This window comes from Mixophyes fleayi, chromosome 7, assembly GCF_038048845.1.
Source record: "Mixophyes fleayi isolate aMixFle1 chromosome 7, aMixFle1.hap1, whole genome shotgun sequence".
NCBI classification, from domain to species: domain Eukaryota; kingdom Metazoa; phylum Chordata; class Amphibia; order Anura; family Limnodynastidae; genus Mixophyes; species Mixophyes fleayi.
Window position 1 is genome coordinate 26,780,917 of NC_134408.1, and position 18,141 is coordinate 26,799,057.

The window sequence follows — 18,141 nt, forward strand, 5'->3', positions numbered from 1 at the left end:
TAGCTGTTACAGCCGGTACATAACTTAAGTTTGAGGCCTTCCGACTCCCTGGGCTTGTATAGTGTTTTTTTTTGTTTTGTTTTCTATATACTGAATGTACAGGTCCTGCCGTTACATTGTTTTGCAGCAGGATTCATCTCTTTTTTGCATTTATCAAATAGATGCCATTTATACTGTTACATTAATGCATCTCTTAATAAACAATGTATTTTGTGAATGACTTTGGCTTGTGTACATTTTCAAGAATAAAAAATAAAAACAAATGCAACATTTACTGTTTTATGTAACTTTATTTAACAAAAACAAAACAAATCCGTTCGTTCCCTTTCATTCCTACCTAAAAACTGCTATTAAAATCGCACCACACTCCTTTCGTGTCATCGTTTAAAGACAAATCCCCGATGCACAGAAAGGTGGTGTGGTTATTGTAGAACACATCTGTAAGCTCAGTGTTAATGTCCACCTTGTATGTGACTGAAGTTTAGTGGTACAAACTGAATTCCCACGTTACCCCATGTACTATTCGTTCTATGTTTGCTGACCATGTAACCCTTATACCTGACTGGAATGTATATAACCACTTAATACCAGAGTTCTGCCCATTCGTGATCACCAGTTACGAGTTTGCTCTGACTATTTAAGAGCTTGTCTGCTTTTATGTTGCCACAAGTCCTAATTACAGAACGTCGAGGCTGATAATCAGAATATATATCGCTGGGAAGTTGCACCAGACTCCAGTAGTATAACCTCTGTCGTGCATGAAGCCATTATAGTGAGGGTGAGGCACTGGGCTAGAACAGAGAGGTGACTAATTGTAGGTGGACCCATCCCCTTAATGTAATGGAGAAACACCTAGTTGTAAGACAATAAAATAGTAATACTCTTATGTTGCAGGGTTTGTTTTTTAATACTGGAAAATGTAATGTGGGTGGTATCTGTGTTCTGCTGGCTTGGCAGATCCTTTGGTCACTGTGCTGCTTTCCAGTAGCTCTGGGCAGGGTTGATCTGAAACCTGCAGAAGGATGTTGGATGATATTTGGCTGCTGCAAGCAGATTCCCACATGGAGATCAGAGGATAGTAGTCATGGAAGACTTCTAATGACTCTGTGATGCCCCCTGTGCAATTCAAGGAGCTGTAGCTGCGGTAACTACAGGGCCACAGCCCTGGAGTCGGCATCCCCAGAGGCACGTTGGACGGGAGATGTAAAGATTACATTTCTCAGCCCAGACTTCAAGAGTTAAGGGGAGTCAAAGCTTCCTTTCACCTTGACAGTGCAGAGACAAGAGAGAACACTCACCCCTCCCCCAAAGTGTAGTGTACTAAAGTCATGAGACCCACTAATCCTGAGAGAAGGTTGAGACTGGTTAAAGAGACAGGCTACTGGATTACCACAACTGCATGCTGTGTGTACCCATTCTAAAGAGCTATTGCGCAAATAAAAAAAAAAATCACTAAGTCTAAAAATCTTGCTTGTTTCTGAAGAGCCGCAACCTACAGCTAACACTGATCCCTGGCTGTCCTAGGTCATATCATCTACACTGCAGTCCACATCCAAACTAAGCAGTCGGGAGGATTGAGCTAGCCTGACCAGCAAAGAGGTGCTGCAGCAGTTATATGCTTCACCCAAAAGTGAAGTCATCAGCAACTATTCTCCTTTAAATGGGGGCACCATATATACAGTTGGTGAGTGTAGTTTGGCCAAGTAATACCCGTCTGAGTGGTCAGTTACTGACAGTAATACCGCATTCATACTGCGCCAAAAACCCAGGGGGCAAGCCCAGACAATCTGGGTCGAGGCGTAGAATGAACAGTATCAGGTCTAATTCGACCCGGCCTTTTGGAGGGGTAATTCCCGGGTCCAACCTGGGTCGCCTGCCCTATGAATGGCGAGACCCGAGTCTCCCCAAACAATTATAAAGTTGAAAAAAACCAAACAAAACACATCACAAGAGGAGCCAATCAGAGCTCCTCTTGTGATGTCACCATGGAGACTCGGGCAGATTCGTGTTCGGTATGAACAGGGTCTACCTGGGAATTTCTCGCTGTGGGAGCCTCTTTCCCCCGGCAATATCCCGGGTTCATACACCCGGGATATTGCTGGGGCAGCAGTATGAAAGCGGTATCAGTAAACCCACCAACACAGAACAGTGGTTCGCATCGCTGTCTCCCAGCGCTGGGGTGATATTTGTGTGAAGTTAGTATGTCCTCCCTCGCTCTAGATGTACTGGAAGGTTAGATGGCTACTGACAAAATTAACCCTAGTGTGTCCATATAGCAGGGAATATAGAATGTAAGCTCCACTAGCCCAAGGACTGATATGAATGATCAAATATGCTCTATAAGGCAGAATGTTATTATATAACTTAATTAATAAGCCATCCTGTCACAAATTATCATATTACAAACATGCTATTTTCAGTAATGCATCACACCACACTGATGGTCAAAACAGATTGTAATAAAATGCCTGTTAGATGCTGCAGTGCCACCTAGTGGCAGGCTAAGATTCATGCAAAGGTCATTTATCTTCATAGGGAAAAACCTGACATAAATTCTATTATAGAGCACTTTAAAAATGAATCCTAGCTTAATAAGGGTGGAGACTCCTGACTAGTCACTAATTGCCCTTGAAAAACACCTAAAGCAGGCACAATGGCTTAAAATATATTAAGTAAAGGAAAATATTAAGTAAAGTATAAAAGCTGTAATCAAAGAATATTTGGCACCAGATTCCTTTTCAGACCTGAGAACTAAAGTATGAAACATTTTCTTTATGAATGGTAACTAAACACATTTACGTCATTGTGCTAAGTGATTAGATGTATACATCACGTATGTATCAATATAAAACTTCCAATAGTGCAATATTCTGGAAACCTTGCTCCAGGTACAGTCCATACTTGTGACAGGTACAGTCCATACTTGTGACAGGTACAAGGTGTCCTTCCTTCATAATAGGGTGACCAGTTACAAATGACTGATCCACACAGCTGGTACTAGGTATGTGCACCCCATATGGGAAGCAGCCAGCTGGGAGGCTCCACAGACGTCTTCTGGCTAGTTTATAGACCCATCATCGTCATCCTCATTTAGGATAGGGCTTATATCTGATTCGGTAGGGGGTTCTTGCCCTGCTTGAGGTTTCCTCTTTGTCAGTTTGTTCAATGTACCTCCCTGGGGCCAAGCAGAAGACAAACATCAGAACAGGTACTATAAACGCTCTTTATAACTATTAATGACCAGACCACACATCAACACAGATCCTGTGAGTGCAGCTCAGACTACGGCTGCATCGTTAAATGGAAGTTGTCCCTGTAAAAGTACAATTTATACTGCAATAGATACTGCTAACCATGGGGGTATAGAGGCTTGTAGTCTTGCACTTTAAATATTCTGCAAGAATCCTCCCCTGTACCCCTCACTGCAGCCAAATTCAGGCTTTATTTTTCTGCATTTTTAAAACTACAAGATCATCTGAGCAGCTACTGGGTATAATTCATTGCTTCCACTCACTCCCACCATGAACTCCTACTGCAGGTCGTAACCCTCACACTGCATGCACCTTCTGGTACTACCATGCAGACAGCATAGACTCCCCCTCCTAAATAGGGAATCTGAAGAGGTTGCTGTTAGACAGAGGACTGCACTTGGTGCAGAAGCTCTAGGTTAGGTGAAGGCTGCTATCACACAAGCACACTGGCTGGGGAGTTCTGGCCAAGGGATATGTCTGTGCTGGGTCCTAAGGACAGGTGCTATTTCCAGACAGTTCAGTACTTCATCCTTTGCAGGCTTCTCCAACACAGGAAAGCCTGGCACTAGGCATAGAGGCTAGCGGTAATCCATGTGGAACAGTGACCGGGTTTGTGCTTGATCCTGAGCCTAGCACCTCCTCGGCGGGCTTCTCTTAACCAGAAGTCCAGCCAGAATACAGACACCTCCCCAGCCCTCTCTATTCATTCCACTGCAGACGAGAGATCACTCAAAGGGTGGCATTGGGTTGGTTGGACTTGCACACCTTACTTGGGTCTGTTTAGGTTACACTGAGTTCAGTTCCTGTTTGTGTGCTATAACTGCCCAGCTAGTACAACACCCAGATTACAGCCTGCACTTAGGTAGCCGCTTCAGTTCATTGGGCCTGTAGATGGGTTGATGGGGATCTGTCCCCAATAGGCACTTTCGAATGAGAATCAGCAGGTTGAGGGCCAAAACTTGTGGTGCTGAACATTCAGGGCAGGCGTCATTATAGGCAACAACACCTCCCCTTTGGTAGGATTCCTATACCCGGGAAAGCGCACAAGAATAGACAGGTTTCTGAGGCCTCCAGCATCCCCCTCTATGCTCCCCAGGGAAGTATTAGATTGATGGTGTTGATGGGAGGAATAATGACCCCAGTCTGGTCTGCAGACTCACTCTTAGATGTCTTATTGGGTACAGCAGCATATCCTGTTGTTACTACTTTATATTTCAGGTCTGATAAAGGGAGTAGAGAGGCTGTTCGGGGTTGTGCCAGAGGGCAAATTCTGGCACATGGCTGCTTCTGCACAGAGTGCCAGCTTGATGGTCATTTGCTGTGCACACCTGCTGGTGCTGGGGCCAGCCTTGAGCACAACCATAGATGGTGTCACCAAGTTCTTTTTGCAAGGTGGGCACATGTCCTTTCCCTATCACATCACCTCATCTACTACTACTACCCTCAAGAGGGCATGACCTAGTTAGGTTTTCCTAATCGAGAGAATCATACTTTGAGTCTGTAGCTTACTCTCGGATGTACCTACAATCTGCTGTGGTTCTGTCCTAGGGGGAGGGGTCAGGCTGTAGTTGTTCCTCTTAGGTAGGGGGGCTAGAGGATTTCAATATGGAAGACTCCGTAGGATAAATGTGTGAAGCTGGTTTGAAAAAGTAGAGATGTTGCCTATATCAACCAATCATTCTAGTTATTTATTTAGTACATTCTACAAAAAAAAAAAAAGCTAGAATCTGATAGGTTGCTAAAGGCAACATCTCCACTTTTCAAGCCCGCAGCTTGATAAATTTACTCCCTTGCGCTGAGGAGGACTCTTCTAGATGACGGGGCAGTAGTGCGAGCTATGACCCAGGCACAGACCATCCAGGATACTGAGGAGTTGGGTATGCCCGACTATACATGGCAAAGTATAAGGGAACGGTTTGTTTCCTTCCCTCAAGTGGGAGATTTACTATGTAGAGATTGGACCAGTCCAGAACAGAGGTTCTGGGTCTCATGTAGATTGCCTATACATTGAGGATACGGTTTAGGCGGATTCTCTTCTTGGGTGCTTGCTCCCCGATAGTGCTTGTCTATCAGCTTAATTTTCTGATTCCTGAAGCTGTGTCCTCAATGTGCAGAGGATCAACTACTGCAACCAAGGATGCAACAGTTTGAATTTAGCAAGCATCAGGTGGCACGAAAATCTCTTGGTCCCTAACCAGGCTGAACTTTTAGGCCCATGTTGACCTCAGCCTGGAACTTCAGGGTCAGTTGGCCAGATTCAAATAGAACCTTTTGAGGTCGGTCAGATTTGACACAGTTCCAGCTGTCCATGGATAAAAGATCTGGGAAGGTTACAGTTGGCTTCTCAGAAGTGGTTTGGTTACTATATTCCAGGTTTAGGTTCTGCCCTTGGACTGGTGACAGACCTCAGGACAAACAGATTCCATATTGAGGATAAGCTGTGTCTCTGAATGATCTCTTGATCAATACAGGATCTTCAGCCTTGCTTCTATATTAGATACAAAGATAGAGTTGAACCTAGTGTCTCCGTCTGAGAGCGAACCGAGACTAATCAAGACAGACACCTGTCGTCTTTTGCACAGTTTCTCCTTGAAAGTTTCAGACCTAAGTCATTTTGATATGGTTCAAGTCAGGCTTTGGCTTGTCCAACTCGGTGTCCATAATCTTTTATTCAGTAATGTGGGGCTCGGTTAAGAACAACTGAAGTTCCCCACATGGAGGAGTATAGAGGGGAGGATATAAACATCTTGCAGATGTGTCAGACTCCAGGATCAAGTGTCTATACCCCATGGTTAGCAGTGTCCCCAATATAATCAGAGACAACGATTTAAGTACAAAAGTCACGTTTTTTTTTTTGTTTTTTTAAGGTTTCAGTTTTGATCTAATGGGGTAAAGAAATCCTCAAAAACATTATACAGAATGTCTCCAAGTTCTGTGAAAGTTATAGAGGTACATTTAGTAAACTGCAATCAAATTCTAGCTGTCAGTTTGTAGACTGTATTAAATAACTGATAACTACAATCGGATTGGTTGCTATAATCAACATCTCCACATTTTCAAACCCGCAGTTTAATAAATATACCCCCATAGTCTCCTCTTTCTCACTCCATCATACTAATGGACTATTTGCTTTGCTGTTTTTCTGTGTTGCCGTCATTAGTAAATTAACCTCACTGAAAGATGTTTGGTCTTAACTCCCACTGGTACCAAAATGTGCCCAGACCGTTTACCTATCCCAGCCATTACCTGTTTTTTGTCCACAACGTTCAAGGTAACAGATGTGACTATGCAAGCAATGGTATTTGCCAGCATGAAAATCATCATTTGCTGCCAACGCCACAGCGGGATCTTTGATTCGCTGCATCGAGAGGAAGGAAGATAAACAAAAGCTTCTGAATTCGTAATAAAGAGAATTAGATACTGGTATGATGGGTTGTATTCAATTGTAGTAGTAATAGTAGTAATAATAATAATAATAATAATAATAATAATGCAAAGCTTTAAAAGTGCCCATACATTCACAGAAATTGTAATGCACATTCTTGTAAGTTAATTATAATTAAGGTCTATTTATTGCTAATTGATCAGACCCTACCAGGCAGAACAAGATGGTCAATGTGCTTTGGCCAATTATTCCTGCTCTGGACATGTTGCATTTATAACCTTAAGTTCTACACATACCTAGATTTACTCCCAAGAATGCTGCCAACAATAAGGTTGGAAAGGCCGATCCCGATCATTTGCACGGAGGTTGCAAGACCCATGGCGGTTCCCAGAGTAGCTTGTGGGACTACAAGTGGAATAGAAGGCCACATGCTTGCCTGAAGAGATACAAGATCCATTAACAGCTGTGCCACAAAGCTCTGGATGTATGTAATACTTGCTGGTCCCTACCTAGTCACTATGGATGAAATAATGCATATTCAGGTCACCATGTAACACCCATTATTCTATTGTTAAGACAACATAAAACTAGTGATAGACTAATGTGCAACGCCACTTCTCTGCTGATAACTATTCTTCCTGGAAGTAGGGTGGGTACTTTGCCCACATTCAATGTTTAAGCTAGAAACGGATCATCATTTAGCCCCCTACTCTACCAATGTTAGCACAAGCATAAGTTTCACCTTCTAAAGGACAGTTATTTTGTCATTTGCCACTAAGACGTGGAAGAAGTATTTAGATCCCCTAGCAGTTACTATCGCTTAAAGGGGTTCTCCACTTTAGGAGCAGGGCAGATCAAGGCCAAATAGGATAGCATTTCAGGGGCGCACGGAGGATTGTCGGGGGGGGTTCCCCCCGCCGACCCAAAACCCCCCCCCCAAAAAAAAAACAGAGAGAGAGAGCTCCGTTTCGCCAGCACTGTCCTATACAGCAGCCGCGGCGCTGTCTAAGAAGCGTCCGCGGCGGTGCTGTATAGGACAGTGCTGTATACACCGCCGCGGACGCTTCTTTGGCAGCGCCGCGGCTGCTGTATAGGACAGTGGCCACTTAGTTAGCGCAGGGGGGGTTTCTAGAGACTCAGAAACCCCCCCTGCGTGCGCCACTGAATTTAGGGGGATCCATCCAGTCCCCATTATACCTATTTTTACTCAACATTAGTCACCGATCGCCTGCCGACTCTCTCCCCCCCCCCCTCCCCCTTCCCTTTTCTGGCTTTACACACCAGGAACTCCAAGTCTGGCCCGGGTCTGCAAAGGAGGTGCCAGTCCTGGCCATTTGAAACATCAGGAGGTATGTCAAATGGCTAAATAGGCATGTATTTGATTTTTCTTTGGCATCTGTGGACATTCACCCTAAAAAATTATATGGACCATAAAACACATTTATACACAGCTACAAACACCACCAAGCTCTCAAACAATCCTGGATACATTTCCCCAACGTAGGAGAGCCTGAAGTCACCAAGTTCGCAGAATGCACTAGTTTAAAAGATTTAGGATTGCGGCTATACAAGATAGTAGTAATGAATATCCATAAAACAGCACATCCTGCCTAACCAGCAATTGCCCAGAATATTATACAGCCAAAATGACCAGCATATTATACTCAAAATATACCTGCAATTCCCAACTACATTGCAGCAGCCTTCCCAGGGCATTGGTCAGGATTCATTACAGTCTGTCCCTGGCCCATAGAGCTCTCCCAATGCTGTGCCGTATTTGTTAATATAACAAAGCTTACGTGAAATCAAAACACTGATAGGTTTGAGCTGAACACTGCCCCTAGTGGCAGAAAACTGCCAAACAAATGTTTCTTACTTTTAACATATGTAATTTATCTGCATAAAATCCCCTCTCTAAATTAAGTTTAATCTATTCTAATGTGGGGGGAGGGGGGGGGGCTGTATTTATGGTGGTGGTCCTGGGTGTTACTGGCGATACCTGGTTGCTATGCACAAGGATGCATAGCAAGCTTCATAGGGTCACCAGCGTCTGCCATGTTAACTACTTTAGAGGAAGACACTCATTAAGCAGTACCAATTATGAAGGTATGTTAGAGGAAACCTTATACTTTACCGCAGCAAAGGAGTAAGTGACCCCGAGCCACAAGTTGGACACCAGCGGTGGGACAAAGGTGAACGCCAGCAGGGCAAACACGGGCAGCGTTGATACCGCACAGAGGACAGCCAGTACCCCTCTCATGCCTACATAGTCCTAAAAAAAATAAAAAGCAAACACGGCTGTATATGACAAAAACCATATACTTTGGGAGTTAATAAATACATAGTAATCTGTAAGCCAGGTGGGGAGACGACACAATGTGTACGGGCAGATCTGCTCATTCTCAAGCCACTGCGCCTTTATACTCCAAAAGAGTCAGGACGGAGACATCCCCCTCCCACCCGAGTACTCAGAGAATCAGATCTGATAATAATAATAATAATAATAATAAATACCACTAATAGAGTAAATGAGTTAATGAATTAAACAATACTTACAATTAATATCCCGACAGCGGCAGACAGCACTAGAGAACTGTCGTAGACAGCCCCAGCAATGTAGGATGCCGTCTGTTGGTCGTAACCTGGGTATTTGTCCTGAATAAATTTGCTGGTAAAAGAAAAAAAAAAGGATAATCAGCTGAACACACAAAGGGGAAGGTGAGTCCGGCTTAAATACATTACCATTGGGGGGTGGGGGGGGTTAAGAAAATGTCATGTGACCAGTGATATCTCCATGTAGAGCCTTTCATAACCAGACCTTTCAGTGCACAATCTGTATAATAACGGCAGTGCAGCATGTGGGGACTTACAACTTTTGTATATGACAGATGTGGTGTTCCACGTCCTTAGGTCGCCTGGGTTATTTTTTAGACTTGGGATTTTACCCGCTAACTGCAGGTGTGAGCTTGGTGTGACCGACTTGATGAGAGGAGTAGGGATAGTAGATGAAGACTATGTCCTCTCAGTCATCACATTACAGTGATTATATGAAGGATCGTTGGAGACTTGTGTAACCCTGTGTTCTTTCTACAATCGGCTACTAGAAGTCGGCACTGGGGGAGGTGAGGACAGACAATGCTGGTGGCCAGGAGCTAAGGCAAGAACCTCGTCTCTGCCACCTCACCGGGATGTTACCGCGTGAGGTCCTTGTCTTATAGGAAGAATGACCCCGGTATTGGGTAAGTGCAGAATAGAAAGCGTGAACACTGGTGGGCCCATTCATTACTTTCCATGCTTGTCTTCATGGAACGGTTATAATCCAAAGAAATGGATTACTCACCTAGCATCTGCCACGAATGGAAAGATCCCATTATAGAAGAACATGATGGTCAGAACCAAGAGCCAGTAACGCAAAGTTAAGCGGCGAATGTCTTGTACTCGCTGAAGATCAGAGATTGCAAAACAAATCCTAATTAGTCACAACCAATAATATTACATTATTCTATTACATTATTACAGGCACAACAAACTATTCTGATAGAAATAGTAAATCACTGACTGCTCTGCAAATTACATGTATTGTAATGCATAGAACATTTATGTGAAGATACCGGGTTTATCTGGCTCAATGCTAACCACTTCACGCTGGCTGGCCACCCACGGGTGCCTTCCTATGCCAGGGAAGTCTACCCAGTACCTTCTAGGATTCGTATAGTCACTCAGGCAAATGCAGTTACAAAAATACAACAGTACATTTATTGTCAAACAAACACTAGATTATGTACACACAGCAAATAAATGCCAGGCAGGTTTACCACATCATCTGTCCCTTACCCCACTAGTTTAAGGAGTTATAGTCACCTGGCTGTCCAGACTTCACGACCCATGGATCTCTCTCAGCTGCATATATAGACTTTAGTAGAGAACGACAACTCAAAACTAGATCTTGCACTCTTCATCAATGAAATCCCAGAATGAACACCCCTCCCCCCTGGAGTGGCTCCTTATATCTCAGGTCTAATTTCCACAGTCTTTCTGCTCCCTAGGCAAACCCCTGGGTCTATTCTTCTTAACCTTTGGTCAGTGCAGGACTAGGGGAAGTTGGAGATGGCAGTGAAGATGACCGGTCCTTCCACAGAAGCCCCCTGCTGGGATGCAGACAGAATGTTTGGACTAGTCCTAAGGAGAACAATTGATACTAACTGGCTTCCCCTACTTCCAAGGATAAGGTAGCAGTGAGCCCCTCCTAAAATTAACCCCTTACACTACTTTGTGATGTCACAGGCTCCCCAGCTGCTCCATGCTTTCTGTAGAGGAAAGAGGGGGGGGAATGAATGCAGCTCCAGCCCTCTCACCTGTATCCTGGACACCACCTGATCTTTACCCATAACCCGCCTGGCTTCACTTTAAGACAATGATTAACCTTACTGCAAGTCATCCATATATAATACACAATATACATATTTACACTGAACTACAATGTCCCCTTAGCCACATGTTTTTGGACAATGCATTTGAAGTCTGGTGAGCTGGGGAACAAAAGCATGGGCTATAAAAAGTATTTGCTATAATCAACATTATGTGAGAAACGAGAAAAAGAATGGTCACAGGGTTATCGCACTCGTTTCGTCACAATTTACAATACAATGCACATTGATTTGGGAGCCGCCGAGGACTCTGGGTAAAGCCGTACAAATAGTTATTTGAGGGAGGCCGTTACGCACCACTTTTTTGGACTCTTCCTGGATTGTTCCATCGAGACCCAGCTGTCTCATGCCCACTTTATCCAACACGCTGACCGTGACGGCAGAGGAAAAACCCAGGACGCACAATAAAGTCCCTACATAGGAGGACAGTGTACAAGCATAGCTATGTATCAAAGAAACATGTAGACAATTTTACAGGCAAGCGTTGATACATAAAATAAATACATTTATTTTTGTGCAAACAAACTCTCACCTCCCCAAAGAGTCCACTGCAAGCCATAGTGAGCTTCAAACCGCTGAGTGAGAAAGAAGTTCAGGACGCTGCCCAACCGAGAGAAAGACAGGGTGAGTCCAAAGGCCAAAGCTAATTCTTTTCCTTTGAACCAGAAGGCCGCGATACGGTTCTGTACAACTGGCACAATACAGGGATTGGGAGAAAGTGAAATGTGTACAAAAGTAAAATGTGAATTCGACACAGACTTTTATGATCGTAAGAGAAGTCCAGAATATACATAAGACATAAATCTCTACAGCACATGCAGGAGAAGGACACCTTACTTGTCAGGGACCCATTGCCAGAGCCGAACAACAAGCGTCCCGTTAACATTAGAGGCAGCAGGTAGGGGGTTCCTTTAAAGTGTGAACCCAGAGCAAATATGGAGGAGCCCACGACAGTCAGGAAGGAAAACAGGAACAGGCCGACTGAAAGAAAGTAAAGTTATTTCAGGTATTTGCATCTTTACAAAATGCACAATAATCCAAAGGGGGGTTGTGTGTGTGTGTGTGTGGTTAGTTCTATGCAATGACTTACATCGGTTTCCTAGCTTGTCAATGAGAAATCCAGCCACGATGACCACCACAGCATTACTGAAAAGAGAGAAAGACATGGTCACATAATGACACTGGCCAACAGGGACATACATGAACACAGGCAGATACTGGTGCTCCTTACCTCTGGAACTCTCTCATTCCAATAACCATATATAGACAACTTCTCTAATCTTATACCATGTTTTATGAGCAAACAACAATCCAGCCATGAAGATTATTATATTATTTATACAGCGCCAACATATTAGAGAATGTTTAATCATTTGCATCCTGAAGTAAGGACAAATATTACTATTTCTAAATGAACTTGGAAGTAAATTACTACAGTCCTGGCAGTGTATTATAGCATGCTCTTTATACTCACGTCCAGGCGTATACAGCGTATAACAGGTTATACTGCTCTGGGGTCATTCCAAGCCCCTCCACACAGCCGGAGCTGTGGTTACTGCTGTGCGTGCTGTTGGGGTGACTGCCATTAGTACAGGTCAGGTTCTGGAGACAGGTAAACAAGTCAGAGAAAAATATATCATTGTATCTATCTAACAACTCAACATAAAGTTTTGTAAACAACCAAAATATCATGATGACCTTCCAACCTCCCGGCTGCCTGTTATGGTGCAAAGAAGAAAGGACTGCCCCTCTGCCCCCAAAACACACACACTAAGGGGTATATTTACTAAACTGCGGGTTTGAAAAAGTGGAGATGTTGCCTATAGCAACCAATCAGATTCTAGCTGTCATTTTGTAGAATGCACTAAATAAGTGATAACTAGAATCTGATTGGTTGCTATAGGCAACATCTCCAAGCAAGAAAAAGGCCGGGGAGGTCTAAAGACTTTAGAACTCTCCAAATACCACCAATCTCACTCAAAGTATCAACGATTAATATTAATGAGGAAAGAATCTTAAAAGCTTAGTGAAGAATCACAGCAAAGTGATTTACGTTTATTAATGTTTTGAATTACTCTTTAGACCTAAGTGAGAACACTGTGTGAAGTAATCTGGGTAACACACTGGACACCAACCCCTTGGAACTGGTTCTGTAGAACACTGGGAATATCGAAGCAGAAATAGGAGCCAAAAGTGAGCAGACAGTTGAAGAACAGGACCACAAACCGGTAATACCCTGCAAGGGAAATAGGTCAATTTAATGACATACATTTTATACATGTTTCATACAATAGTACCAACTGGGAACGGTGGGTGTGTACAGATTTTATTTTTTAGGCTCAGTCAAACTAATTAAACTGAACTTGTCACCTAGACACAACGGAGGCAGCCATTTTGAGAATACAGGCTATCCATTCACTAGGAACCAGTGTCCTTAGAGAGGCACAGGGTCCAAACAAATAATTATTATTATTATTCTTTATTGATAAAGCTCAGAGACATTACGCAGCACCGTACATTGATGGGATCGTAATACTAATCAAGAACATACATTGACATAAAACAGATGGAAAGATGCGCAAATGAGCTTACAATCTAAGAGGTGTGGGGAACTATCGATACATAAGGTAGCAGAATAACAATCGTGGCTGCTGGTGTGGGAAGTTTGTGTGGCTTTTGTACGGCAAAAGCAGCATTATCAGCCACCGATAATAAAGCAGACATTGGCGACGGGCATCTCTGCAGTTACCGGTCCTATGCCTGGAATGAGGAGAGACAGTGCGAGGTGGGGACACAAACCATGGACCAGTCATTGTAGGAATATTAAACAGTCAGCTGCTGGCCCCCATAACTACCCTTCACCATTTATACAACCTGATCCTCCGTCCTCCTCTGGTGAAACCTTTTATTTTTGGGCACGTCCGACAGAAAGAACGAATAGGATGCATACTCATATTAATATTAATTCAAACCAGATAAAAATACAAAAAGGTATTACAGCTTACACCAAAGTATTATACATATATTAAATACATTACAGGGACTGTGCTCTCATTTCTAAGCTCTGACACTGCAAGGAAAAGTCCAAGGAAACTTTGAAACGCTTTGTAATTGAGTTTACAGTGTTAGATCTCTATGATAGAGGAGATCAGAACAAAAATACATAGCCATTATGCTAATTATCTTCTGGCTTAAAGCGGACAGAGGTATTTCCGCAGACTGTATAGAAACAAGGACATTATTACTTGGTACAGTTTTAATAGCTTCTGTAATTACTCTTTATTATTCTTCAGTATATTTTGATAAACAACATAAGCATCACTGTAACCATTTCAAAACATAACTCCCTATCTGTAATGCAGGTTTACTTTCAAGTAAAATAAATGTGGGCAATTATAGGGATTGTATTACATTAGAGACATCAGTCCTTTATACAGGTGCAACACTTTAGATGGGAGTAATGTTCAAAATATTAGGGAAACAACTTTAAAAATGCAGAATTGACAAAACAGTCTCATTTCGCCTCTGACCTGGTGGAGTTATGACCAGATGCTTAGGAGGCAAAACAGACAGGAAGAACATCACATCTGCCTGAGCTTTCCCCTCCTTTACAACTTACTCATGTTACCACTATTTCGTAACAGGAATGGTTACCCTGAGTTGTAATAAAATAATAATGCACACTGTACAGCAGCCTTTACTATACCAATAATTATAAACCACCATCAGCCCCATTTATTATTGCTTTTTACAAGTATAGTCCAGACACAAGGAAAGCGGTGTTTAGGTCCAACGAAAGGACTAGTTGGGAGGCTTCCAAAATAAATAAACAACTCTGATACTAAAAATACAATATTATTGTTTAGTTCTACAAACACATTGTACAAGAATGAGCAAAGATCTGATAACCACCATTTGGATATGAACTATACTGCCAGCTAAGCAGTTAGGATCATATAAAGGGGGGGTAACCTTTCGCCCTTTAAACCAGGAGGAATCTCCCAGATCACGTGATTCCTGGGATATTTAAACCTGAGCAAAATACGACTCAGTCACGTGATTAGATTAGAGCTGCACAAGTTGCCCCCCCTAGACCGGATTCATTTACTGACCGCTCTCCGCTGGGACAGCCATGTCTTCTTCTGGTTCCCCTGCACAGACACAAAGACCCCATTAGAATACACAACAACAGTCACAGCCATGCACAGCACTCACCACCGTGCAGCCCAGCAACTTACACTCAGCTGATCCCAGGACAATGACTGGCTACACGCCCGGCTCCCAGCGCTGCGCTCCCACCACTACTCCGCCTGCAGATGATAGACAGGTGATAGTCCCGCCCACGGGGGCGTCGGGAATCTGCCTGACCAGCTACACCCACGTGATTGCCGGTCCCGAACTCCGGTCATTGAGTGCCTGCAAACCACAGTGTTAAACCCTAAGTGCCCAGAGGAGGGCGCCCAGGAGAACCTCTGCGGACCACACTGAGATCATTATTGCAAACGCATCAAAATGCTTTTTCTACATGTGTCAAATTAATTATAACTCTAAGAATTCATTACGCTGCTTCGATATATTGCAATCTAGAGTGTTTTATTGCATGAATGCTTGTTCTGTTTGTCTGCATTCTAAGTTCTGATTGTCCATTGGCACAAAACAGATTTTTTTTTTTTTTTTTTATATGAAAGCCCAGGATCAGTGTTTTTTTTAGCCCCAAGTGCATAAAAAGTGCCCAAAGTTGCAATTGAAAAGAGGAAGGGTCCCTCTATTCTGACCCCAGACCAATAAGGAACATTAGGAGTAACGAGTAAGGGTATTCAGATTAAGGTCTGGGGAGTTTCCTGGCCATGGACCCGAAATTTCGATATTTTGATCCCCAAGCCCCTTAGTTATCACTTTTGGTACCAAAACATCCTAAAACATTCGGCTTGTGCCCCCCTCCTGACGCCCCTGGGCACTGAGGACCTTTATCACAGGCAGGGATAAATCATGAGAAAACATTTTAGACAAGCAAGTTGTTATCTTTTACTGATCCAGTTAATAAGATTTCTCATGTTTGTTCTAAAGTTTTAAAGTTCATCCACTCTGCAAATGTTGAGTTCTTAATCTGCTGTACACAGGTCAATCCCACAGCTCTTCCTGAGCCCTATGTAACAGCTCTAGCTTCCCATTGTCTTCACTGTGTTCAAGCAGATATCTGTTCTTCCTGTACTGCAAGTCTGCGCAGAACCGGCATCCGACCAGGGCCCTATCTGTGTGGTGCTTGTATGATCTCCTGTTTGCCTCCAAAACCGTACTGGTTAATTAGCTGCTGACAACATGGACCTGTGTGTGTGGTTGAGAATTTAGATTGTAAGCTGATGTGGGGCAGGAACTGATGTGAGTTATTAAATATTCTCTAAATTGCAGCATCATATGGTGACACTATATAAATAATATTAATAAAAAAATCGCAACAAAATGAAGTGTAACATTGGAAGAACGTAAAGGGTGGTCATAGAGAACGCTCTCTTCCTATACACAGTAGACCATGATGACCTAGCGCACTTTATGGGCAGCCGTGGTTCTTGATCACAGGATGGCATGCCCAGTGCACATCAAGAGACATGCCCACTCTCATCTCTCAGGAGACATCTCCGCATACTAGAAGTGCGCCAGGGTGTGCTGAACAGCAGAAATATCTGGAGAGATGCAGTGAGCAACAGTGTAAATGTCACACCGAGGTCCAATCTCCGAGCACTCTATTACCACCCCTCCCATTAAATAAAATATTTCAGTTATCATCCTAAAATACGGCTCCATTTAGCATTCATTGCTGTAATCAAACACAAACGTGAGGGGACATCAGGGGGTAAAGTATTAAACAGCGTTTTTTGCAACTCGCTAACATTCATCTAGTCTTTAAATACATTGCCATTTTAAATTTAGCTGTTAAACTCGCCAGTATTGTCGAGTTACAAAAAGCGCTGTTTAATACATTTACCACCAGGATATACATGTGGCCTATACATAGCCTATACATGTGGCTATTTATAGGTGTTTGGAGATATTTTTACTAGGCAAAGTGCAGGATACAAAGCAGTGGACAAAGTGAGGGTGTAAACGGTGGTATGTCATACTACCACTTCTACTACTGCCTTAATTGTAAAACTATCGAATTCCATCCCATTACATTTTCCATACCCCCCTTCTAAATTTCTACTTCGACCACTGGTACAAAGTGTGTCCTACCAAAAATAATGAATGAGACACAATCTCGCCAGTTAAGAGCTGGAGTAGAAATCAAATCTTTTGCAGAGTGGAAACTACTGGGTGCCCTCAGCACAGCAACAAACACCCCAAAAAATAGGCACCCCCCACCCCTTTATGTCATTTTTAATAACCTCACTCTGCAAAATAAAATATTATTTTTGCTCTGCTCCATAGGTCTAGGGGGTGAGTGTATCAAGCTGCAAGCTTCCGGCAGGTTTGAAAAGTAGAAATGTTGCCTATAGCAACCAATTCAATTTGAGTTATAATTTATTTACTACATTCTACAAAGTGACAGCTAGAATCTGATTGGTTGCTATAGGCAACATCTACACTTTTCAAACCCGCCGTAATCTAGCAGCTTGATACATTTACCCCCTGGTGTACTGATGCACCCACTCTGTACATGGCACGGATGCCTTCACTCTGCTCCACCTTCACCCATCAGCTGGTGTAATATTCTGCTACTCCACTAATGCTGCCATCTTGCTCCCCAAGCCCATGTGCATTGTGGGAAATTTAGATACAACTGTACAAATCTAGGTGCAAGCCACCACCAGAGAGCATCTTGAGATAAACAGAACCCTACAAAATATCACTGGCCCATTTCTACTGCATACATGCTGCTAGTGCAATTCATGTCCAGCGATACCTATATGTGTACTACAAATTGCAAATCATTTTTTTTAATCAGACACAATATTTTGAATGCAATTTTTGATCTTATAAATATCTATTACATTATTAGTAATCTTGTTTTTAAAATCCTTTCAACATATCAATAAAAAAAACATGATCATTTCAAACAAGGAACAATATTTAAAAATTC

At 43.0% G+C, this 18,141-nt stretch overlaps 1 protein-coding gene across 1 annotated transcript; it reads right to left on the reverse strand.

Annotated features, from left to right (window-relative positions):
- Positions 1 to 270: 270 nt before the first annotated feature.
- Positions 271 to 15,398, reverse strand: LOC142097566 (lysosomal dipeptide transporter MFSD1-like). The gene is made up of 15 exons (XM_075179507.1): positions 15,302 to 15,398; positions 15,176 to 15,214; positions 13,199 to 13,299; positions 12,538 to 12,665; positions 12,154 to 12,209; positions 11,901 to 12,044; positions 11,596 to 11,754; positions 11,361 to 11,476; positions 9,977 to 10,077; positions 9,193 to 9,304; positions 8,771 to 8,908; positions 6,933 to 7,072; positions 6,498 to 6,609; positions 1,013 to 3,175; positions 271 to 974 (listed from the first exon to the last, which is right to left on the reverse strand). Exons 2-14 carry the CDS (start codon positions 15,195 to 15,197, stop codon positions 3,059 to 3,061), a joined length of 1,446 nt encoding a protein of 481 aa, XP_075035608.1. The 5' UTR covers positions 15,198 to 15,214; positions 15,302 to 15,398; the 3' UTR covers positions 271 to 974; positions 1,013 to 3,058.
- Between the last annotated feature and the right edge of the window lie 2,743 nt (positions 15,399 to 18,141).

What these genes read in the sequence shown, in the direction of transcription:
- LOC142097566 (XM_075179507.1), bottom strand. Translation starts at nt 15,197, where the DNA reads ATGGCTGTCCCAGCGGAGAGCG. An exon ending in TGGCAATGGGTCCCTGACAA is followed by an intron (nt 11,755 to 11,900) that starts GTAAGGTGTCCT and finishes GTATTGTGCCAG; the next exon opens with TTGTACAGAACCGTATCGCG. An exon ending in AGGAAGAGTCCAAAAAAGTG is followed by an intron (nt 10,078 to 11,360) that starts GTGCGTAACGGC and finishes TCTGATCTTCAG; the next exon opens with CGAGTACAAGACATTCGCCG.